Raw genomic sequence first — 24,710 nt, 5'->3', positions numbered from 1 at the left:
ACTGCTTATGCTGTTTGCAAAAATAAATGTATAGAGAAAGTCTCTGAAAAGTTTTTCACACACACACACACACACACACACACACACACACACACATTCTACTAAGCCATGAGGCTGCAAAATCATTTCATCCAATCCAGATTTGGCTTCTGATATTTCTCCTTAGATTATAATAAGAGAATGAGAAGTGATTAAAAGAAAGATCATGTTAAATTAGTTTCCTTTTCTGTCCATATCAGACATGTCACTCAACCCCAAATGAGGACAAATGGCATATACAAATGTATTAGAACCAAGCTCGGAAAATCTGGGCTCCAATTCCTGCTCTACCATCAAATAACTATGTGTGACATGGGGAATGTTCCTGAAGCCTGAGCCTTGATTTGCACACCTATTAAATGGATATCACTTATTTTTATCTTACTGCCAGCCAGAAAGTTGGTAAACATCATTTAAGATCACATTGAGCATGTATAGAAAAGACAGTGTTGCTCTATAGACATGAAATTTTACTTTTCCCTTAAGTATCATAACACTTTTAGATTTTGATTCTTTACACGTAAACCTTTGTTCAATGATAGCCTTTTAGGCTGGTGCAGCCCAACAGGTGATCCTAAAGCTTTCCATGGTCAGTCTTCTAGTTACTTCTGTTATTTCCCTGTCCTTGGCTTCTAGGAGTCCAGCTGGCGGTCTCCCTCAACTCTTTTGGTGTCTCAGTGACTTAATTTTCAGCCACCATGCAGATACCCACCAGTTATGACTAATAAGGGAAAGAAAAGAACCTAACTTCAATAAAAAGAGGGGCTCCGTTTCTAAAATGTAAAAACTGATGATTTAGAAACAAAAGACTTTCTCAGTTTTTAAGATTTATTTCAGAGAGAGAGAGGGTGCATGGGTTAGGGGGAGGAGGGCCAGAGGGAGAGGGAGAGAGAAACTTAAGCAGACTCTGCACTGAGTGTGGAACCTGCTGTGGGGGCTCGATCTCGCAACCTTGAGATCATGACCTGAGCCAAAACCAAAAGTCGGATGCTTGACCAACTGCACCGCCTAGGCGCCTCCCCCAAAAAGACTTCCTCTTGAAGCAGCCTCTGCTCCTGCAAATGTCCAGTTCTAGTATTGTAATCACTTTGTAGGTTCTCATAAATTATAGGTTTGTCCCTCTCTTCATGGTTCTTTGGTTGTGAGTGACAGAAACGCAACTCAAATTTGCTTAGGGTAAACAAGGTACCAATTGCTCTGCGTTTGTAAGTGGTAATCCTGGGTAGACCTAGGTTCTGATAGTCTTGGACTCAAAGTCAAGCCATCTGATGAGAGCTTATCCCTTTCTCTCTACCTCTTGCCGCTGTGCTTCTCGATGTTGGCCTTGTTCTCATGTACCTCTCGCCATGATTCCCCCAAATGGTCATGGGTAGCTCCAAACTTATGATGATCCTTAGATCTCAAGATCTCAGAGGAAGAGAGAGCGACACCAAGCCCCTCTAAAGGTGCTCACTGACCTAGAGCGGGTCACGTCTCATTCCTGAAATCATTATGTAGCCAAGCAGGTGCGGTACAGTTTGGCCAGATCAGACTCACCAGCCACACCTAGAGCTCAGCTTGGGAGTAAGGACAGCTTGACATCAGCCACGAGACGGGAGGACGGCTCTCCCCCAAAGGAAGGATTGATGGCCAGACAAAATTGCTTATGTTTGTGACAAACTAAACTCCTCTTTTTATTTGAAACCGAATGTTTGTTATTTACAATATTCTAAACACCGTGCTAGTATTTTATATGAACTATCTCATTTAATCCTCAATAAACTCTGAGGTAGGTATTATTCTGATGCAGAAGTTGAAGCTTAGAAGATAAGTAGCTTACCCCAAGCTGTGTAACTCTAAATGGCATAGCTGAGGATCAGATCAGAATCTGCCTCGTGTCAGGACCAGGGGTCTTCATTGCTTCACTATGTTACCATCTTTTCTCATGTAAGTCCAGTCATTTTAAAATTTAAACATATTTTGTGCCTTCATCACCTTCTCTCTTTCTCTCTCTCTCTCTCTATTTTTTTTTTTTTTTTTTTTAGAGAGAGAAAGAGAGAGAGGGAATGTGAGCAGGGGAGAGAGAATCTTATAAGATAGGTAGAGAGAATCTTAAGCAGGCTCTGTGCTCTGTGCTCAGCCCAGAGCCTGATGCAGGGCTTGATCTCACCACCCTGAGATCTTGACCTGAGCTGAAATCAAGAGTGGAACGCTTGCTTCACTGGCTGAGCCATCCCCTCACCTTCTTCTCTGTCCCTGAAGACTCTAGCTTCCGAACATCCTTTCAAAATATTATATCATTGAATATCACCATTTGATGAAACCTTACAAATACCTACCCTACTCCCTCATTTTCATGGAAGGAGGAAAGATCATCTGGAAACAGAAAAAAACAAGTCCTCTTCCTGATGCCCGGACTTGATTTGCCATTCTGCTCTATAGTACTTAACCAGAATCCCTTACATAAGAGGCCATCAATAAACAATTATTTTTGATAATCAAACGAGCTTTTAGCAACTGGGCTATTTAATTCATTAATGCTACCTGTGCTTCAGAAAGAGAAAACCTAATGCCTTTTACAAACAGACTGCTTTAGGGGGAAAAACATGACTGTATGGATCACAAAATTTATAACAACAAAAACCCTAAAAGAACAAAATGACATTTATTATAGCTTACAGTGCTAGAGAGGAAATTGTGTAAAGATAAGGTCAAATCAATCATCTCACCTCTGACATTATCAAGAACTCATAGGATTTTCCTGAACCATTGTAGGTGAGGATTTTAACTACCTTAAATGTCACCTTATTCACTCAGGCTCTTAAAAATTTAAAGAAAGGAGTGCCTGGGTGGCTCAGTGGGTTGAGCCTCTGCCTTCAGCTCAGGTCATGATCTCAGGATCCTGGGATCGAGCCCTGCATCAGGCTCTCTGCTCAGTGGGGAACCTGCTTTCCCTGTCCTCCCCTCCCCCCACCGCTGCCTCTGCCTGCCTCTCTGCCTACTTGTGATCTCTCTCTCTGTCAAATAAATAAATAAAATCTTTTTTTTTTTAAGGCTAAAAAAGTTTTAAAGAAAGGGGGCACCTGGATGGCATAGTCAATTAAGCATTCAACCCTTGGTTTTGGGTCAGGGTTTTGGGTTGTGAGAATCAAGCCCTGTGGGGTTCCACACCCAGAACGGAGTCTGCTGAGGATTCTCTCTCTCCCTTTCCCTCTGCCCCCCTCACCAACACACACTCTCGCATGCTCTCTCTCTCTCTCTCTCTTTCTCTCAAATAAATAAGTCTTTTAAAAATTTTAAGGAAAGATCTGTGGCTTTATGAAGATTCCAGAGAAACTGTATAATGAAGTAACAAAGCGAGAGGTTTCTAGTTTGGAACAAGTTTATTGGTCAGCAATATCATTTTAGTTCTTAAAGATGCTTGCTGTCCGTTCTTCAGCTGTTGAGGCGGTGCTATTGTATGTGTGCGCTGGGATGGTACGGGAGGAGGTCGAACCCAGCTACACAGGAGACCAAAAGCTTGCTTCTTGTCCCCTCCCAAGGACCCCCACCTGTTGATATACTCAGTCAGGTAGAATATGAGTGGCCTCTCTGAGCAGGTTGAGAAATGATCCTACTGTCATTTTCTCAACTATCCAGCTGCCTAGCTACTTTCAGAAATTGTAAAAATATAAATGCTTTGTATTTCTCTGGTGATCAGTGATCTTGAGCATCTTTTCATGTGTCTGTTGGCCATGTGTAGATCTTCTTTGGAAAATTGTCTATACATGTCTTCTGCCCATTTTTTTTAATTGGATTATTCCTTTTCTGGATGTTTAGTTTTGTTGAGTTCTTTATATATTTTGGATACTAACCCTTTTGCAGATGTGTCATTTGCATATACCTTCTCCCATTCTGTAGGTTTCCTTTTGGTTTTGTTGATTGTGTCCTTGAATTTAAGAAACAAAACAAACGAGCGAGGGAGGAAAGAGAGAGGAGAGCAAACCAGGAAATAGACTCTTAACTATAGAGAACAAACTGGTGGTTACCAGTGGGGAGGGACCGGTAAATAGGTCATGGGGTTGGAGGAAGACACTAGGGATGAGCACTGGGGGTCATAGGGGAAGTGTTGAATCCCTATACTGTACAGCTGAAGCTATTATTACACTGTATGTTAACTAACTGGAATTTGAAATAAAACATTTTAAAAAATCAGTGTAAGTGACAGAGATGAAAAGAGAAGCAGAAGTCCCAATCTATCTTTTTTTTTTTTTAAGATTTTATTTATTTATTTGACAGACAGAGATCACAAGTAGGCAGAGAGGCAGGCAGAGAGAGAGGGGGAAGCAGGCTCCCCGCGGAGCAGAGAGCCCAATGTGGGGCTCGATCCCAGGACCCTGAGATCATGACCCGAGCCGAAGGCAGAGGCTTTAACCCACTGAGCCACCCAGGCGCCCCAGTCCCAACCTATCTTGAGAAGTTTTTTTGTAGACCTCCTGTTTCCGCCTCAGCAGGTAGAGGGCCAGGCTTAGTGCAGAAAGCTGCCCAGAAGCCTTATCTCAGTTCTTAATCGAAAGCATCAGTGTTCAAATATGAAAGTACCCATGGCCACTACCTCATACACTGTGTCAAACATCTGTCTTGAGAGTTTAAGCTGTTTTATCCAGACTTTAAGGAATGTTGGCAATTCTCACTGGACAATCTATTCATTGAGATACTTCTGACACCGTCGTAAGGAGATACTTCAGAGGGCACAGAAACCACCCAAGCGACGGTCCCTGTTCATCAACTAGTTGGACACACATGTATCAGTGGTCGCTGGAGATCTACTCCTCCCTCATTCAGTCCACCTCAGGAGGAGCTGTGTTCCAGAGACATGCCCGAAGCTGGAAGTAGGAGAGACCGAGGCTCTCTCTGAGCCTCACGAGTAGACATCTCAAGCCACAGGGAAAACTAGACACAGACAAGCTACACAACCAAGCCACTGCACATTCTTAACTGAGCTGGGCCTGCTGACCAGAGACTATGGAGAACTGGGTTGCTTGTCTTTGCAGCTGTGTCTGAAATAAGAAAGCGTTAGCAGTGGCCTGATTCTAAAGTGAAGGCAAATGAAAGGCAACAAAACAGGAAAATTCAAAAGTTGTGTCATGATCCTGGAGTCCCAAGATGAAACCCCACGTCAGGCTTCCTGCTCGGCAGGGAGTCTACTTCTCCCTCTCCCACTGCCCCCCAGCCCTGCTTGTGTTCTGTCTCACTTACTCTCTCTCAAAGAAAAAAAAAAAAAAGGAAAAGAATAGTCAATATTTCTTTCCAATTCACTGTTAGAATCATCCTTTTTGCTTTTCCTTTCAGGATGGACCCCTCCTCTTTTCTAGCTTCTAACCGCAGTGGTTAATATCATGCCATTCAAAGTGTGGCCCACAGACCAGCAGCCCAGATGTCACCTGGGATTTTGTAGAAATTTCGAATCTCAGTCCCCATCCCTGACCTACTCACTGAGAATCTGCATTTTAGCATGATTCCCAGGTGACGTGCATTCAAGTTTGAGAGGCTGTGGGTTTCTATATCTTGGGACTTGAAATCTGTATTTTTGAGCGGGGAGGAGGTAGGGCTGTGCCTGTGATAGTAGAAGCTCTCTTGATCTTCCCTGAACTAATGTGCTGAACTAGACACATTCTCCATCATGCTCTGTGCTATGTACTGACTGATAACCTCAGCTGAATGCTTCAGGCCCACTGAAAATTCTCTAGAATGCACGGCGTGTGCATCTCCTTTAACTGAATTCAGTGTTTACTGAGAATCGGCTGTGTTAGTTCCCAAACCTGTTTATACCAGTTGTACCAGTTAATAAAATCGCACACTTTATGCTGTGAAGTGTGTAAACCTGGCAACTCACAAACCTGTACCCCTGGGCTAATAATACATTATATGTTTATTAAAAAATTTTAAAATTTAAAAAAATTGCACACTTTAAATAAATTGAAACAGGAGGAGGAAAGATCGCTTTTTCTAAGATTAAATGTTTTAGAAAGGCTCAGTGAAATGAAACATACTGTCATTGAAAATTTGCTTTCAAATTAAGGCAGTACGGCTATCAAAAATTAGGAGGGGACCATAACAATGAAGAAGGAGTCTACATTTAGATCATCTCACATATGTCTAAGATTTTATTCTACTTTAATGAAACTGAAATCAGAAATTGAACATTATACTTCATATGTATGACTTAGGCAACAAAAAGGATGGGAGGCTCCTATAGACCTATGCTCAAATATTTTAAAAGATCTTGACCCAAATCAGAAAGATTAAAAATGAATACATAATCTTACACTCAAAATCAATGAAATTGATCTTATTTCATTATAAAACATTTATTTTTAAAATTTCCCTCTTTAAAACTGGACAGCAACATGCAAAAGAAACTAGACCCCTTTATTACACTGTACATAAAAATAAATTCAAAATGGATTGAAGACATAAATATGCAATCTGAAACTATAAAAATCCTAAAAGAGAACACAGGCAGTAACCTTTCTGACATCAGCCTTAGCAACTTTTTTCTAGATATGTCTCATGAAGCAAGGGATACAAAAGCAAATAAAAACTGATGAAATTACATCAAAATGTAAAGATTCTGCACAGCAAAGGAAACAATCAACAAAACTAAAGGCAACCTATGGAATGGGAGAAGATATTTGCAAATGACATATCCGATAAAGTGTTAGTATGCAAAATATATAAAGAACTTATTAAAATTCAACACCCCCAAAAAACAAATAATCCAATTAAAAAATGGGTGGATGACATGAACAGACATTTCTCCAAAGAAGACATACAGATGGCCAACAGACATATGAAAAGATGTTCATCATCATTCACCATTACGGAAATGCAGATCAAAACTATCATGAGAGATCACCTCATACCTGTCAGAATGGCTAAAATCAACAATACAAGAAACAACAGGTGATAGCAAAGATACGGAGAAAAGGGAACCTTCTTGCACTGTTGGGAATGCAAATTGATGTAGCCACTCTGGAAAACAGTATAGAGATTCCTTTAAAAGTTAAAAATAGAAATACCCTGCAATCAGGAATCACACTAACTGGGTATTTACCCAAAAATCCAAAAACATGAATTCAAAGGGATACATGCACCCTATGTTTATTGCAGCATTATTTACAATAGCCAAACTATGGGAGCAGCACAAGTGTTGCGTCCATCAGTTGACAAATAGATAGAGAAAAGGTGGTATGTGTATACACACACACACACACACACACACACACACACAATGGAATATTATTCAGACATAAAGAATGAAACCTTGCCCTTTGCAATGACATATTGGAGAGTATGATGCTAAGTGAAATAAGTCAGTCAGAAAAAGACAAATACCATGGGATTTCCCTCCTGTGGAATTTAAGAAACAAAACAAATGAGGGGGCACCTGGGTAGCTTAGTTGGTAAAGGATCCAACTCTTGATTCTGGCTCAGGTCATGATCTCCTGGTCATGAAATCGAGCCCACCGTCGATTAAAAATGAATACATAAGGTCAGTGGGAAGTCTGCTTGAGATTCTCTCTCTGCCCCCCTCATGTTCACTTCCACTTTCTCTCTCAAAATAAATAAGTAGAAATCTTTTTTAAAAAATGAACAAAGGGGAAACAAAAGAGAGAGAGAGACAAATCAGGAAGCAGACTTTTAATTAGGAAGAACAAACTGCCGATTACCAGAGGGGCGGGGGTGGGGGATGGGCGGAAGCGGTGATGGGGATTAAGGAGGGCACTTGTAATGAGCACGGGGTGATGTGGAATTGTTGAATCACTGTATTGTACCCCTGCAACTAGTAGAACACTGGTAACTAAAATTGAGATTAAAAACTTTAAAAAATAAAAAAATTCCCTCTTTAACTGTATTTTTAATCAATTAACTTTTCTTAATCCTATCAGCTAGAATACATAGAAACCTAAGTAGCGGGGTGCGTGGCTGGCTCAGTCAGTTAAGTGTCTGCCTTTGGCTCAGGTCATGATCCCAAGAGCCTTGGATCGAGCCCCGTGTCAGGGTCCCCACTCAGCAGGGAGTCTGCTTCTTCCTCTGTCCCCCACCCCCCGCTGATGCTTGCTCCCTCTCTCAAATAAGTAAATAAAATATTTTTTTAAAAAGAAAGAGAAAAAAGAAAACACAAGTAGAAGTCTCCTGTTGCAGAGCTTTATGTTTAAAGAGTCAAGGAAAGTAGAAACAATGAGTTTTCTGACTTTTTTTTTTTAAGATTTTATTTATTTATTTGACAGACAGAGATCACAAGCAGGCGGAGAGGCAGGCAGAGAGAGGGAAAGGGAAACAGGCTCCCCACTGAGCAGAGAGCCCGATGCAGAGCTCGATCCCAGAACCCTGAGATCATGACCTGAGCCAAAAGCAGAGGCTTTAACCCACTGAGCCACCCAGGCGCCCCGAGTTTTCTGACTTTAATAGACTCTTCCTTTTTCAGGGTAGGAGTTTGAGGTCCAGAAAGGGAAAATGTCTAGTTTTGGATCAAGGTGTGGTTCTCAAAATGTGGTCCCTATGCCAGCCATATCAACATCACCTGTGAGCTTGCTGGAGATGACGATTCTCAACTGGCCCCAGATCTATGGTATCAGAAACTCTGGGAGGTATCAGAAGCCCTCTGGGTGAATGTGACACAGCTCAAGTTTAAGACCCATCAATGTACTGTGACCACTCAGTAAAATCAGAACCTGGAGAAGAACCCGTTTCTCCATCAATCTGGACCATTATGCTACCTGGCGAACTGGTCAGGCACTTTCTTTAAACTTTACCTTTCTTTTCTTTCTTTCTTTCTTTTTTTTTTTTTTTTTTTTTTTTTTTTTACAATTTTTTAAATTTATTTGAGAGAGAGAAAGTGAGCAGGGGGAATGGGCAGAGGGAGAGGAAGAAGCAGACTCCTTGCTGATTGGGAGCCAGACATGCAGCTCGATCTCAGGACCTTGAGAATATGACCTGAGCGGAAGGCTGTGGCTTAACCAACAGAGCCACCCACGTGCCCCACCCCCTCCCCTTTTTCCAATCAGAAATTTGAGAGCTCACATAATGTAGACAATGGGCTACAACAAAAGAATCTTAGAACAGGACTCTTTCTAACTTACACAAGGTAAAGAGGTAATTTGTAAACTCTAACAAAAGATGGGTAATTTCATTGACCTAATTGACAGATAAATTCGCCGTTAAATCATTGTAGCTGTCAGTCCTGCTGCTGCTGTCCTAGCACGTCCGGAAGGTTGACTGTCAGAGATCCTGGACCAAGCATTGTAGAGATTAGTTCGTTTTGTAAAGTAGGTTTTTCCCTTATTTTCCAGATGAAAAAAAAATGGAAGCTTAGCCTGATCCAGTAACTTGCCCAAGGCACAGAGATAACAGGGTGTGGAGCTAGGATTTGAATTCTGGGCTGTCAGATGTCAAAACCCATGCTTTAAGCATCACATTTTCATATTTGCTCATTTGAGAGAGTTAGATCTACTTATTTTACAAATAAGATGGGAACATATATTTTTGGAATTTGGGTTTTCCCAGTGACTATGGAAGTTCACTCAATGGATTGAGAATAGAAACAAGAACCACTGATTGAGAAACTATGTCTACAGGGCATGAATTGAAAATTGTTTCTTTATATCAGTATAGACCACCATTCTGCACCTGACTTGCACATTAGAATAAAGGCTGGAACTTTCTGGAAAATATATGGCTTCCCAGCCCCCCTCCCTTAAACCAATTAAATTTAAATATCACTAGGTGGGGTCTGAGTATTTGTATTTGTGTGTGTGTGTGTGTGTGTGTGTGTGTCTCCCTGAGTTATTCTAAGGTACAACCAAGGTTAAGAACTAGTAATGTAGACATACAGGTTCAGATAATTCAGGCTCAGAAATGGATTTTGATGAATTTTTCCCTGTAGCCTGTTATCAGACACGGATGCTGGCTATTCATGGAATACTCACAATGCCCGAGAAATGTTGCATTGCCCTCAAGACCCACCATATTTGGGGTACACCATAACTGAGTTAACAGATAAGTATTTATATCATTTTCAGGCATCCCAAATATAACTATGGTATTTTAAAATGCCTTACTGGGCGCCTGGGTGGCTCAGTGAGTTAAGCCTCTGCCTCCAGCTCAGGTCATGATCTCAGGGTCCTGGGATCAAGCACCGCATCGGGCTCTCTGCTCGGTAGGGCGCCTGCTTCCCCCCCTCTCTCTGCCTACTTGTGATCTCTCTCTGTCAAATAAATAAATAAAATCTTTTAATAAATAAATAAATAAAAATGCCTTACTTACCCATTACTGACCTGGGTTAATAGAATTTTTCTAGACTAAAAAAAATCTCTGGAAAATACCAAGAGAAAAACTTTATTTTTCTGGCACAGAAAATAGATGTTTCAGTAAAATCCTGGCTCTTTTTTTTTTTTTTAAAGAAAATCATCTTGCTTTTCCTTTGTTTGAGTGAATCAAAATGCTGTTTATTTTAAAGCATACTAATATAAACTAAAAGACAATTGATGGAAATTTTTAATTTTTGCTGGCTTACAAAAAGGAAACATTTGGCTGATGAGTGCAATGTATTCATGTAGATGTCCTCATCCCTGAAATTTTTTTTCTCCTACCTAAACCAGATGAAAATAATGCTATGTCTTGCTTTTTGCAGTAATGTTTCTGAAAAACTTGGGTGTGATTTGAATTATTAAGTTTGCAAAACTCCCCCAATATTATTCTCTGAAGTTATTCTTAATTAGGGCATTTTTTGCCCCTTGGGAACAATTGACAATGTCTGGAGACATGTCTGTCACAACTCGGGGAGTGAGTTTGCTACTGGCATCTAGTGGGTAGAGGCCAGGATGCTGCTAAAAACTCTGAAATATACAGAACAGCTCCCCCGACAAAGACGTTTCCAGTCATAATATCCATATTGCTGAATTTGAGAAACCCTGCTCTGAAGCTATTAATTTTTTACCTGTTATGAATTCAGATCCCACCCCCCCAGCATTTGGCCTGCTTAAAGCCCTTCTTGTATAAAATGATAACATATAAACACAACTGTCCCCAAATATGCTTTGCCTTTGAGGCGGGGGCTGTAGATCATTTCTCATTTGTATTTAAAGCATATTGGTGTCTCACATGTATGGTGTAAATAGCAATGGAAATTTGACCATTATTAGGGAGATCAGAGCATCTGAAGGCCTCACGGGCCAGAAAGGGGATTCCTCACATTGACCTGAAAGGATAAAGGTGAAGGAGGCTTGGCCTCTTTTTCCTGGGTTCAATAGATGGTACTATGTATTTTTGATTGATGAAGCATAACTTACATTTCATAAGCTTAACATGTTTATAGATTTGCTTTGTCACTCCTTTTTATAATACCTCTCTTAACTGGGGTCCAAACCACCATAAAATGAAACAGCTACATCATTTGAATCAAGTTAACTTTCCAAGCATTGTATGTCTCTGTCTGTGACTGGGGCTTTGTTAGCTAGAAAGAAAATGGGGATTTGGGAAATTATCTGGTGTGTGTGAAAGAGAGAGAGAGAGAGAGAGAGTCCTTTGAGCTTGATAGCTAGGGTGCCTACCTGTGTGTTGACCTGATCAGCCTCCTCTTCCCAGGAAATGACTCTTATACCCATCTCTCTTGTCATGATGAGTGCCATATCGGTATTTGTGGTCTTTCCAATTTCTCTCGGTTGCTTGGTGCAGGATTAGGCACCCAACCCAAGTGGGAACAACCAGCATTCCTTCCCTGGGGTTTTCAAACTCAAAACCAAGAGGCAATGAACCTTGACGGAACTTGAAGGGTCTACACTGGGCTCATGTTTCCCAGCACACAGAAGATGCTAGTTGGTCACAAAAGAGGAGAAGGAAGCCAGAAGAGAACGAAGAAGCACATCCCTGGCAACCCCCCGCATCCTCCCAACTTACTCCCCAGTTCTTCATTTGCTTTTTTGAGAACACTCCCCAGATCCTTCTGACTTCCTTTCTGTGAAGTCAGTGTAAGTTACTGTGACTTGGGACCAAGAGAGTCATGACAATACAGTGTCCTTCCCTGAAAACGAATTCCTTGAGATCCCCACACACAGACGTCTCCAAATGAAAATAAACCCACACACCCCAGAGTGTATCTGTTTGCAGGAGGGGGTTTCTGGTAATTAGCTTAGATTGCAACAAATGGCACACACAGACTGTTGGCTCTGCATGTGTGCTCCAAGATTGGTGTTTACCCTATTAGATTCCAATTTAAGAATGTCATAAAGTTTATCAGTGAGCAAATGGAAACTAGCAAGAACACATACATAAGTGGGGAGAGGCATGTGCCTGGATAACATAGATTTGTTTAGACTTCAAAACAATTGGGGTGATAGCAAAGGGGACACAACCATATTCCTCCACTTAAACTTGGTGATGGTTGGGTATTTTTAGCAAATGAGTTGTCAGCAGAAAGGCTTCATTAGACCCATCAGGATATCTGCCCATGAAGAACGAATCCCAAACTGTACTGACAGTTTCCTTGAGCCAAAATGATGAAGCACTTCTGACAAGAGGCATATTGTGCTCCCCATGTGAGGAGCGTGAGGAACAAAAGAGACAGTTTGATCTTCATTTGGTCAGGTTAATATTGACACAGCTTAGAAACATCGGAAGTGTGTGTAATGTACACGTACAGCTAGTGCTCTGGAGACTTGACTGGTGGTTTCCATAAATCAGAAAAGGGTATCCAGCGAGGAAGGAAGGTTTTCTGCTTTCTCGAAATATTGTTCAAACTAGATGACTTATTTTTACAAAGAAAAATAAAGCTGTAAGTTTTCAAGTTCATGGCTCAAAACAAGCCAATAGGGATTTTTTTTAACATCTATACACAATTATGGAAATAATTCAGTGTTATTATCTGGTAGCTGGAGTGTTGCCCCGGTTCCACCATTTCAAAAATAAAACATGACTAATGAGTGGATTTTCCATTACGCACAGGTCCTCAGTTACTCATTCCCATATAGAAGTGCTTATAAACACACATAAATTCTAACAAAGGGGCCCTTCGAGGGGAACAACAGTGTAACCCTTTTCCTGCTGAGTCCTTGCATCCATATTGTATCAAAAAGTTTTGATGATTATGGGCCTGTCCTTAAAGGATGTGTAAATTAGGCTGAACTTGTTAATGAAATCGTGACTTATTTATCTTTAATTGGTTGTGAACCTCCCCACATGCACTTATTCAATCTACTATCAACTAGTTGTAAGTGTCTGCCTTCATCTCCTCTATGAAGTACAGTATATAAGCATCATCCTTCAGGGCAGCTCTCTGTGGTTCTAACATTGGTTTTCTTTATGATGGAGACAGTAAGGATGGGGCAAGACTTCAACTTGTTTAATTTCAGGTTGACGTGAAACCACTCCATTTTAAGAGGTTCCTAATTTAAACCTCTGCTTCCAGTTGAACTCTTTCCCCCTCCTCCTCCCCTTCTCTCTCTCTCTCTCACGTGCTCTCTCTCTTCATTAATGATATGGTTATAGGAGGTATAACTATTTGTCTGATGACACGAAAACAGTAATTTTCAATTTTCAACAAACATGTGCTCTCTCCTTCTCTTCTTGAATTCTTTGACCCAAATGACAACCTTACTAGGGTGATTGTTTAAAAGACTCTTGGTTTCTCCTTTAATACTTACGACGTGCTTGACCTACACTGAAGCATCTATTTGCAGGTTGACAAATCATTTTGTCATGGATGGTTATGCCTTTATAGGCGGACTTTGCTTGAAGAGATGGTGGTATCATAAGTTTTTCTGTTAACCTTTAAAATTAAAACTGTCAGTTTTTTGTTTTGTTTTGTTTTGTTTTTTTTAACCAGCAAAAAAGGATTTATTCAGGAGTAGCAGAGAATTGCAATCCAGGTCAAGCAAGCTATGGAAAACCACAGGCGAGTCAGAGCCTTGAAGCAGAGGAACACTTTTTTATAGAGGAAGTGGGGAGTAGGGAAGGTCGTTTGTTGGAAACATAAAGCCCATTGGAGTAAACTGGGAGTTTGAAGTATTGTGGCTTTTCATTGGCTGAGTTGTGACAATCTCTCATTGGCTGGGCTGTTACCAAGGCAGAAGGAAAGCCTTTCTTGCTCCTGCTGGGTAGTAGTGTTTACGTGCACCATCAGTCTCTTCCTGTTGGCTCTGCAATTGATAACAAGTGGTAAAAAGTGAGAGCTTCCCCTGCTGCCCTCCTGACATCATTCTAAATGAGGTCCCCTTTATTAATTTTCTGTGCTTTTTCCCCTTTAATTAATTTTCACACTTCCTATTAAGATTCCCATTCCCTTGTGGTTAAAAATTACTTCTTTATTTTATACATTATATTATATTTTATATATTTTATGTATTTTATATATTATTATATATTTTTATATAACATATACTGTATATGTATTATATATCATAAAAATTACCATCCTGTGAATCCTAATTTCTGGTTTCTTTGGGCTTTTGAGCAGAAGAAACAATGTTGGGAGCATCCCTAGATAATGTTTTTATATCCTGAATGTTAATTAAGATTCTTCCATCGTGCGTGGAAGCTACCAAAGAAAGCAAAACTACATGAGGGCAACTCCGGGTAACCTGTGGCCGTGCCAGTTCTCCTGCTTTCTATGTTTTCCGCATACACATGCATGCCCAACTTCTTAGAAGTACATATTGCTGTAAGAATGTCAAAACATTCTTTCTTCATAGCAGTTTCTTTGGGTGAGTTTTCAATTTTAGGTCTATACATACACTTAATGGTCATCCCACACTTCTATTTCAGAGAGTAGACGAAAAACTGGAAATTGGTCATAAGGCTTGATAATATTGAATCACAACAGAAATGTAAACAGCTCATTATTATTAGCATTTGTTAAAATCAAGGGTGTGACTTGCTTGTGTATAATAAGGAGAGTGAGTCAATACTACATAGTCACAGAGGAAGGGGCAAAAAAATGTTTTTTGTTAAATTGAAACCAGAATTCATTAGTAGTATCTTTGGTGGTGAAGAATTTCTCATTCAAGAAAAACATAGAGAAAAAAAGAAAAAAAAAAAGATCAGCCATGTGACATCAGTGTCTTTACCTCTCAGAGCCTCCTTTCTCCCAGTGTGAAACAGAAATGATGTCACCCACCTCATCAGGGCATCTTCAAGTTTAGATGAGATGATGCAAAGCACGTAACAGAGGGCTTAAGGTAGACACAGTGCTTGGTTAAATTATGATAGACAATTCACTACTGGTTTCGATGAAAATCAGTGATATACATATGTTACATACTCATTTATGTAATGTAGCATTTTTAATTTTCACAAAATCTTTTCACAATAGAGCTCTCTCTTTAGCTATGAAGAATATTATGTACTGACTGACTCTATTTTCAAAGTATGATGTATAATATAGTTTTAATAGACCCAGTGAAGTTTTTACTACTTAAATGCCTTGGTGAGCTTATAAAAATAAGAACAATAGAGCTTTTTTTTTTTTTTTAATGACATCTGGTAAAAACATGGGAAATATCTTTGCTTACCAATTAAAGAGTGGCTGAAAAACAGAATAAATGAAATCTCTTAATTTATGCATTTTGTGTTCTCATAAATCATTTTCCTGTCAAAATTATCAGACTTTATTATTGCTGAATATTTTAAACATCATAATGGAATTTTGGTAGCATAAATCATAAAGCTTTCAGTTAGAACATTTGTGTACACACCTCAGCATTTTTCTTATATCTTGATGAAAAAAAAATAGTCCTCAGTCTAGAAATAAATCCATGCAGGGTATAAATGTCAAACTGTACTCTTAAAATTTCAGTAACTCAGCAATCCATGCTGGTCACTGTGCTTGCTAGGTGGTTATGGACTGTCAAACTATGTTTCTAAGCCTCACTGTTCCCCCAAAATGAAGCTAGACGTGCTTCTGTTTTCATCTTGGGCATGATTTTTATCCTACCTGCAAAAAAAAGAATACCTGCTCACTTGATTTTTCTATTTCCTATAAGAAGAAAAGAATCTCAAATGTAATAAATCCTGGCATAGCTTGTTCTTGACATTAGAAAATAATTTATTGTACTTACTAGGAGGCTTATGCAATGTATTTCATTTATAATTTGTAAGAGAGACCACTGTTTTTGGATTAGGTGTGTAATCTGGAATGCTGGACCTACATAGAAAGTGTTAGCACGAGCAGTAACGTCTTCAGAAGGGCAGGTGGCACTTGGAGGAGAAACAGTAGTAAGGAAGGAGCAGGCTCTACCCTTGGTGACTTAGCAGAAGAAGAAATCACCATGCAATCTTTTGATCCTTTAAAAGCTGTTACTTGTGTATAGACAAACAGAAGCTCATTCACTGAGTGTAAGTTGGAATTAAATATTCAGCCAGTTAAGCGTCGGTCTTCGACTTAGTTCATGATCTCAGGGTCTTGGGATCGAGCCCCACATCGGGCTCCCTGCTCAGTGGGGCGCCTGCTTCTCCCTCTCCCTCTGCTGCTCCCCCTGCTTGTGCTTTCTCTCTCTTTCTCTCTGTCAAATAACTAAATAAAATATTTTTTTAAAAATAAAGATTTCGGTAACGAGATAAACATTCTTTACCCATTTCTTAAATCTTATATCATTTTTAAATGACTTTGCTTCACATTTAACTTTGTGTAAATTCCTCTATCCCCTCACCTTTAAAAACTTTATACGTGAGTCACTTAAGCGACTTAAAAATGTGTGTGACTGTCACTTGAAAGTTCATATATATTATAAAGGATATAAGGCAAGAAATTTTAATAGGAATAACTAGTTCCTATACCAAAATTTGTAAAAGAACAGTGTTCTGTTCTTTTGTGTGACTCTTCCATAATTCTCTATTGTTGGACATTTAGACTGTTTCTAAGTTTTAGTTATTAAAGCAACAACCCAGTGAACAGCTTTGTCCATAAACCTTTTGTGTGAGTATCTGATTATTTCTTTAGAATGTAATTCTAACAGTGTATGAGAATGCCCCTTAGGAGGTATTTGCCAATAAAAGGAAAAGAAAAGGTGAAATATTTTAGTATCAAAGGATTTCTACGATTATCAGTGAGCTCAGATATTTATTGGCATTTGTATTTTGATTGTGAATGTCTTTTTTTTTTTAGATTTTATTTATATATTTGACAGAGAGGGAGAGATCACAAGCAGGCAGAGAGGCAGTCGGGGTTGGGGGGGGGGAGCAGACTCTCCACCGAGCAGAGATCCCGATGCAGGGCTCGATCCCAAGACCCTGAGATCATGACCTGAGCCGAAGGCAGAGGCTCAACCCACTGAGCCACCCAGGCGCCCCTCAACTGTGAATGTTTTAGGTCAACTGTTTTTCTATTGCTATATTTACTTTTTCCCATTAATTTATAAGAACTTGATTTTGAGGACATTAAGACTTCCTTCTCCCAATTAAAAAATGATAGTAAATAATAACAATTGCCCTGAGGACTTTTGAATAGCTGTAAGCGAAGTGTCATGATTCTGCTTACATTTTTAAAAGCTCTCTCTTGATGCAGCAGGAAGAACTGATCGTAAGACACAAGAGCAGCTTGAGGGAGACCAGTCAGAAGCCTGTCGCCACCATTCAAGTAAGAGATGATGGTGACCGTGGCTGGGACAGTAATAGAGATAGAGAGAAGTGTTTGGATTCGAACCATGTTTCGGAAGTAAAAAATCACAGGATTTGCTGATGAGTGAGGAATGAGAAAAGAAAAGAATCAATGATTTCCAGATGTTTGGCTGGGCTAACTGGATGCCTGGTGGTGTCATTTAATGATATGGGGCAAACTGGGGTGTTTGTTTGTTTGTTTGTTGAGATGTTTATTATACATTTACATGGAAATATCATGTGGATAGACAAGGGTAGAGTTCAGGTGGATTTGGCTTGGTTGTCACTGGTAGACAGATTGTTTGAAAGCCAGCCTACTGGATGAGATCCCCAAAGAGAATGTGTACATAAAGAAGAAAAAGAGGTGTGAGAACACAGTCTGAGGCATGAACATTTAAAGGTTCAAAAGGAAGAGGAACCACAGAGAGGACCTTGTCATAGCCTGGGAGCTGAGAGAAAAACAAGGGTAATGTGATGGCAGCAAAGTGAAGGAAGGGTATGTTTCAAGGAAAAGGGATGATCGACCTCGTGGAATTCTTTGGAGAAGTCAAATAGAGTAGAAGCAGAAAACTGACTTTTGGGTATTGCCACCTGGAAGCTATTGGTACTTTTTTTTCCCTTTTTTTTCTTTTTTTTGTTTTTAAGATTTTATTTATTTATTTGACAGACAGAGATCACAAGTAGGCAGAGAGGCAGACAGAGAGTCGGGGGGAAGCAGGCTCCCTGCCGAGCAGAGAGCCTGACGCGGGGCTCGATCCCAGGACCCTGGGATCATGACCTGAGCTGAAGGCAGAGGCTTAACCCACTGAGCCACCCAGGCACCCCTTTTTTTCCCTTTTTTTTTTTTTTAAGATTTTATTTATTTATTTGACAGAGAGAGAGCACACAAGGAGTGGAGTGGCAAGCAGAGGCAGAGGGAGAAGCAGGCGTCCCGCTGCCAAAGGAGCCCGATGCTGGGGCTCGATCCCAGGACCCTGAGCCAAAGGCAGATGCTCAACTGACTGAGCCATCCGGGTGCCCTGTGACTGTTACTTTTGAGAAGAGTAGTTTCAATGGAAGGATGAAGGCAAAAACCGGACAGAGGGTTTCAGAAGACAATAGAGGATAGGACTATACCAGCAATGTAATAGAGTGGGTTCTCCTCTCTCAGGGAATAGCCACATTTCAGTACTCAAATGTTTACAAGACATTAGTTAGATCACTTTTATTTCATGTGATCCACCACAACTATCAGCACATGGCACAATGACTCAATTTTTCAGAGCAATGGAGTAAGAACTAAAACAGGATTTTAGTTTGAGAGAATAGAATTTTCTACCGCATTTGTCTGCAGACTTTCAATCACAAATGTAATGAATCTCCTGGACACTATCACTGTCACTGTCTCGGTTGTGATACGAGTGAAAGTAGAACCATCTCATTTCTGTTTCCCTGCTCTTGGTCATCGTGATCGTCCCCTTTAAATAATAAAGCCTTCTTCTCCCCACCCTTCCGGGGTCTTCCAACCCATTCCCAAACTAGAAATTACTTGGGCAAAAAGTACTCATGACCTCTAAAAATGTTTACTGATTGAATCTTTGGACCCATGGATGACAAAGGACAGTGACAGGGGGCACTTCCCATTCTTCCCAGTTGAGGTACTGGAATAGGCTGGATTTTGTGCCAGCCAGTTAGTTCCCAGCTATAACGATGAATAGAGTAATTTTGTAAATTCCTTGCAACAGTCTCAGGCTGGGGTCCTGCTGCTAAGGTGGATGACGGGGCCAGGGGGTGGTAAGTTACGGTAGGAGCTCTTCATTTTCTAAACCTTTGGCAAATTGAGTGAGATACACATACGTGTATGTATGTAATTTTAACTGAAGGTGGAAGAGACATTTTGGAGACATTTGAGCAGATTAACAAATAGTATTTGTATACATGTAACTAAAACAGTAATTTATCAGGTGGAAGGCAGATGGGGGGAATAAAATGCCAACCTGTATCTACAGTTGGGTTGTGTTGATGATGAAGTGCTGTTTATTCAGGGCCAGCCTAGCTTGTCAGCAACATAAGAGCTGCGGTAGCACATGACTCCCTGCGTAGCTAGAAGACAATAATAAATTATCTCCTATGCAAATAGCACCGGCATAAAAGCAGAACAAACAGACTCTGCCTCGCAGATTCCTGAAGATTCTCACTCATTCCCTTGTTTGATGCTGTTTTCAACATGATCCTACTGACACACTCCTAAAGCCATTAAGATCAACTCTGGTTTGGTCAGTTACATGAGGGTAGACAGGACATAGTTGTTGGCGACTGCCATTTTGGAGGTAGAGTAACATATGTTACTCTATGAACGTATGAAACGTGCCCAAGTGATTCACACAAATCTTTGTTTTTTCAACACTTTGTATGATCATATGGGTTTGGTGGCCCCAGAGGAGAACTGGGGATCACCCAAAGGAGCTTGATTCGAAGAATCACTTGATTTTCGAAGAATCACTTGATTTTCACATAATGAACATACAGAATCTTGGACCCAATCCTTGACCCGATAAATGAGATATTCTAGCAAAGTGGCTCAGAAACACACACCCGCCCCGGGGTGATTTTTTTGATGAAGGTGGTGTGAGGAACCAGGAACTGAGGTGTGAGTTAATAAAAGTCCGAGGAAAATGACAGCATTGAAAGAACCCAAAGAAAAGGGGCAGAAGGAAATATATATAAAAAAAATATGCCTCCCTTTTTGAAATGGCTTTTCAATTTCGAATGTGCTTTCCAATCACCCGGGATTTTTGGAGAATGCACTTTCTGCTTCAGTAGGTCTGGAGCATGGCCTGAGACAGCATCCCTAACAAGACACTTGGTGTTGCCAAAGCCTCTGGACTTGAGTCCCGAAAGATCCTAGAGCTGCCATTTGCACACGGAAGAATCCAAACAGATTGGAGTTCAGCCAACAGTTTGGAATAGCAAATGTTCCACAAGTATGGCTTTGAATAATGCTGAATCTACTGCGTCCTATTCTTGGGCTCAGCTACTAGTAAAACCTGCCTTCTTTTGTTCAAGTGACCTAGCTGGGAGTCTCGTAACAATTGTTGTGAAAAAACTCTTAGAAGTGTTGTATCTTCTTTCAAGGGTTTATAACCATATGAGGGATTTTATGTACATACTGAAAAAAATATTTTGAAAGGGAAATTGCTAAGCTTTTTGGCTAACACCGTTAGTCTGGAAGATGTAGGAGGTAAGACGTAGGTAGCTGCTGTCTGTTCTTGTTTTCCTTTAGGACCATAACTGATTTATAATTCATGATGGCAGAAAGCTCAGCACTGAGGTCCTCTCGAGGGACAAGATCAGCGATGAATTGAGATAATTTCGTTTATTGAATGTGCATTGTGTATAATGTGAGGTCCAATTTAAAAATATATATCATTTTAAATATCTACTTCTATTGTGGGTGAATTTATTTTTTAAGTATCTAGAGATTGATACTATGACACATGGGCAATAAATAAAAAGCATGAAAACTGACAGTATGCTTTCCGAGATACATGTGGCAAAAGCTGTTGTGTTTGAACATCCTAAATTTCACTACCAAGTCAGTACAATAGATCCTTGGTATTCACCAACAATGTATCCTGAGAGCTTTGTCAGCTCCCCGGTGCAATTCCTTATACCCAAAAAGGGCAGTGTTCTCCAGAGACAGCTAGTGAGAGCGGCTGCTGCAAAAGTAGGCAACACCCACTCCTTGAGGTGTGGAAACTGATGATGAGCTGGGCTCCCACACCTGTCAGGTGTCTCATGTGGCCTCTCGGGGAGCCTCAGAGACTTTGACATTCAACTCAGCAGAATTACAGAGTACATGTGTTAGGGATATTTTAAGCAGCCAGTAAATAATCTGAGCCACAAATATGAAATCCACAAGTTTCGAAGAACAGCCACATACAAACATAAAGCTTGGGCACGGGAAATGCCCTCATCTCTTTGCACTGAACTGTCTGGCTCCTGGTCACAGTTATCTGGGGAGGGTGTACGTGGCACCTCCACTGCCTATGGTACATATTTCTGTGTCACTTTAATACTTTGCCAGTGGTTGGGGCACCTGGGTGGCTAAGTGGGTTGAGCCTCTGCCTTTGGCTCGGATCATGATCTCAGGGTCCTGGGATCGAGCCCCGCATTGGGCTCTCTGCTCATCGGGGAGCCTGCTTCCCCCTCTCTCTCTGCCTGCCTCTCTGCCTACTTGTGATCTTTCTCTCTGTGTCAAATAAATAAATAAAATATTTAAAAAAATATTTTACTAGTGGCACACACAGTTCTGATGCCTTTTATATCAGAAAAAAAATGAATAGAATTCTTTGTCTCTCTTGAGTGCACATTGTGGTGATTTCAACTGAGTGGTGCAGTCAACTGCCGATTGTCTGTGACATATATATGGATATATATATCAGATATATGATAAATTTGATATACACATATCATATATATATTTATATATAATTACTATACATATATATATGTATGTATGCTGTGATAGAGGGTTATGTAGCAAAGGCTGATTTTGTGTGTCTGTCTCTCCAGTCATTCAAAAACATTTTTTTTGAGAGGCATCGGGGTGGCTCAGTCATTAAGTGTCTGCCTTCGGCTCAGGTCCTGATCCTGGGGTCCTGGGATGGAGCACCATATTGGGCTCCCTGCTCATCTGGAAGTCTGCTTCCCCCTCTCCCTCTGCTCCCCCGCGTCCCACTGCTCCTCCCCTGTCCCACTGCCCATGCTCACTTTCCCTTGTTCTCTCTCTCTCTCTCAAGTAAATAAATAAAATCTTTAAAATGAAGACAAAAACATTTTTTTGAGCAACTAGTATATTCCAGGCATTATGTTAGGGGCTAACGTCTGGTCTTCAGTTCCTTCCTTTAAGAAAGAGAAACAACTATGCCAACAAAGTGGTTCTCATTGCCATTAATAAGACTGAAAAAGGCCAGCACATATTTGGAGATGATGTGAGCTGCAGGTTTGTGGTCATGGGCTCCTTTTCCACAATGATTCATTCCTTCTTAGCTACCACATAGAGCAAGAAGATCTGATATCATAGCCCTTCCATCAATCTCCAGACTCCTACACTGGAATAAAAAGCATACAGTTAACTTAGCTACAGTCATTTTATGGATTCTTCTTGGCATCATAATCATCATTGGATAACAGTTATTTTAAAAACAACAATAAAAAATAAAAAATAAAATAAAAACAACAATAACTTCCTCCTATTTTTCTGGCAATTGGTTGTAGCAATAGTCAGCAGCTATTCCTAATCCTGCGAACAATAAAAGGAAAAGTATTTTTTACAAAGCCAATGTTCAAATAAATATTTTAGGAAAAAACTCTTAAGACACTTGTTACTTATCTGAATTATCTGAATAATGGCCAAGATGCCTGGGGCACCTGGTTGGCTCAGTGAGCTAAGCCTCCGACTCCTGGCTTCAGTTCAGGTCAAGATCTCAGGGTGAGATGGAGCCCCAGGGGGCTCGGTCCGTATCCGGGATTCTGCTTGGGATTCTCTCCCCACCTCTCTCCCTCTGTACCTCCTCCCCTGCTCCTCCCCCGACCCCTGCCCAGCTCATGCACACCCACTCCCATTCTCTCTCTTAAAAAAATAAAAAGTACTGGCCAAGACTCCTTCCTTCCTTGGGCTAGGAAAACAAACAAGCAAAGGATGTTTTAAGCCATAGCATGAAAGTTTGCCAACTTGTGTGTCTGATAAGAAATACCTGTCACAACACATCACAACATGGGGCCAATTTGTGGCACAAGTGCTGAGGCGAGGCAGTCTGACATTAATATCAACGGCCCTGTTGTTGTTTCAGAACTGTATGTTTCACAGCAATATCAGCAGTGACTTGAAAGCATTTGCAGACAAGTTCGGCTTTGATGTCCTCATCCTCCTGGCCAGCTACCTGTCGGAGGAAGAGCAGCCCAGACGGCAGATCGCTGTGTATTCCCAGAACCTCGAGCTGTGCAGTCAGGTAAGGACCTCCTTCACTCTCACCCATTTGCTTCCTAACCTGCTGGCTGTCACAACATGTGGCGGGACTTGGGAACCGATGGGCGGCTCAAGGAAATGCGCCTGAGAGATAAGGTCCTCGAGAAATGTTGGGGGTATTTCGCACCTTGGGCCATTTTTGTATGTAGGTACGTATGTATGATTTCTATTTAAAAATTTTCAGAGTTTTTATTTTCAGTTTTGAGGCTATGTCACCCAAAAAATCACCTAATCAGAATTGGCAGTGAGATCAATACTGGCCCTTTTTAAAAAATCGAGGTGTAATTGACATACAGTGTTATATTAGCTTCTAAGATACAACATAATGATTTGATATCTGTGCATATTGTGAAGGGATCACACCCCAGGAAGTCTAGTTAACATCCATCACCAGGCGTAGTTACAAGGAATGTTTTTGTGTAATGAGGACTTTTACGACCCACTCTCTTAGCGACTTTCAAATGTATAATACGGTATTACCAACTGTAGTCGCCATGCTGTACATTAGGTAAGTCCTCAGGACTTACGTTTTGTAACTGGAAGCTTGTACCTTTTGGCCTCCTTCACCACCCTCCCCCCCATACAAGGCCTTTTAATTTTATTTTATTTTTAAATGTATTTTGTAGTGAAGTACAGTTGACGCTCAGTGTTACATTAGTTTCACGTATAGAACATAGTCATTCAGCAACTCTGTATATTATGTTGTGCCCACGAGTGTAGCTACCACCTGTCATCACACAACACCAAGTATCATTGACGTTGACGTATCAAACCCCCCCCCCCCCCGTGCCTTTCATCCCGATGACCACATGGGGCCTTTTAAAAGATCACGGTTTCTCTTTGTCTTCTAGACCGAATCCATAGAGAGAAAGAATGTATCTGTTTCACCCAAAGAAAGGCAAGTCCTCCTGGGAGTGATATTTTCTTTGAGGGCTGCTACTTGGTTATACCTAAGAAAAAATAAAAATAAAAATAAATAAAAATTAAAATTAAGTCCCCGTCTGAATACCTATTGGGGGCCCAGTGTTTAGTAACTGGTGATCTGATGCTT

General features: G+C 40.6%; 1 protein-coding gene across 4 annotated transcripts in view; it reads left to right on the top strand.

The window, feature by feature from the left end:
• Positions 1-24,710, top strand: part of PRUNE2 (prune homolog 2 with BCH domain) — a 260,015-nt gene that overhangs the window by 154,457 nt on the left and 80,848 nt on the right. For all 4 annotated transcript variants that reach the window (XM_080820337.1, XM_080820336.1, XM_080820335.1 and 1 more), the window contains exon 7: positions 23,484-23,642. In XM_080820337.1, the coding sequence (XP_080676463.1) occupies positions 23,484-23,642 (159 nt within the window). The remainder of the gene's footprint in view (positions 1-23,483; positions 23,643-24,710) is intronic.

Source organism: Martes martes, assembly GCF_963455335.1.
Source record: "Martes martes genome assembly, chromosome: 12".
Taxonomy (NCBI): Eukaryota; Metazoa; Chordata; class Mammalia; order Carnivora; family Mustelidae; genus Martes; species Martes martes.
This window is presented reverse-complemented; position numbering and strand designations above follow the sequence as displayed.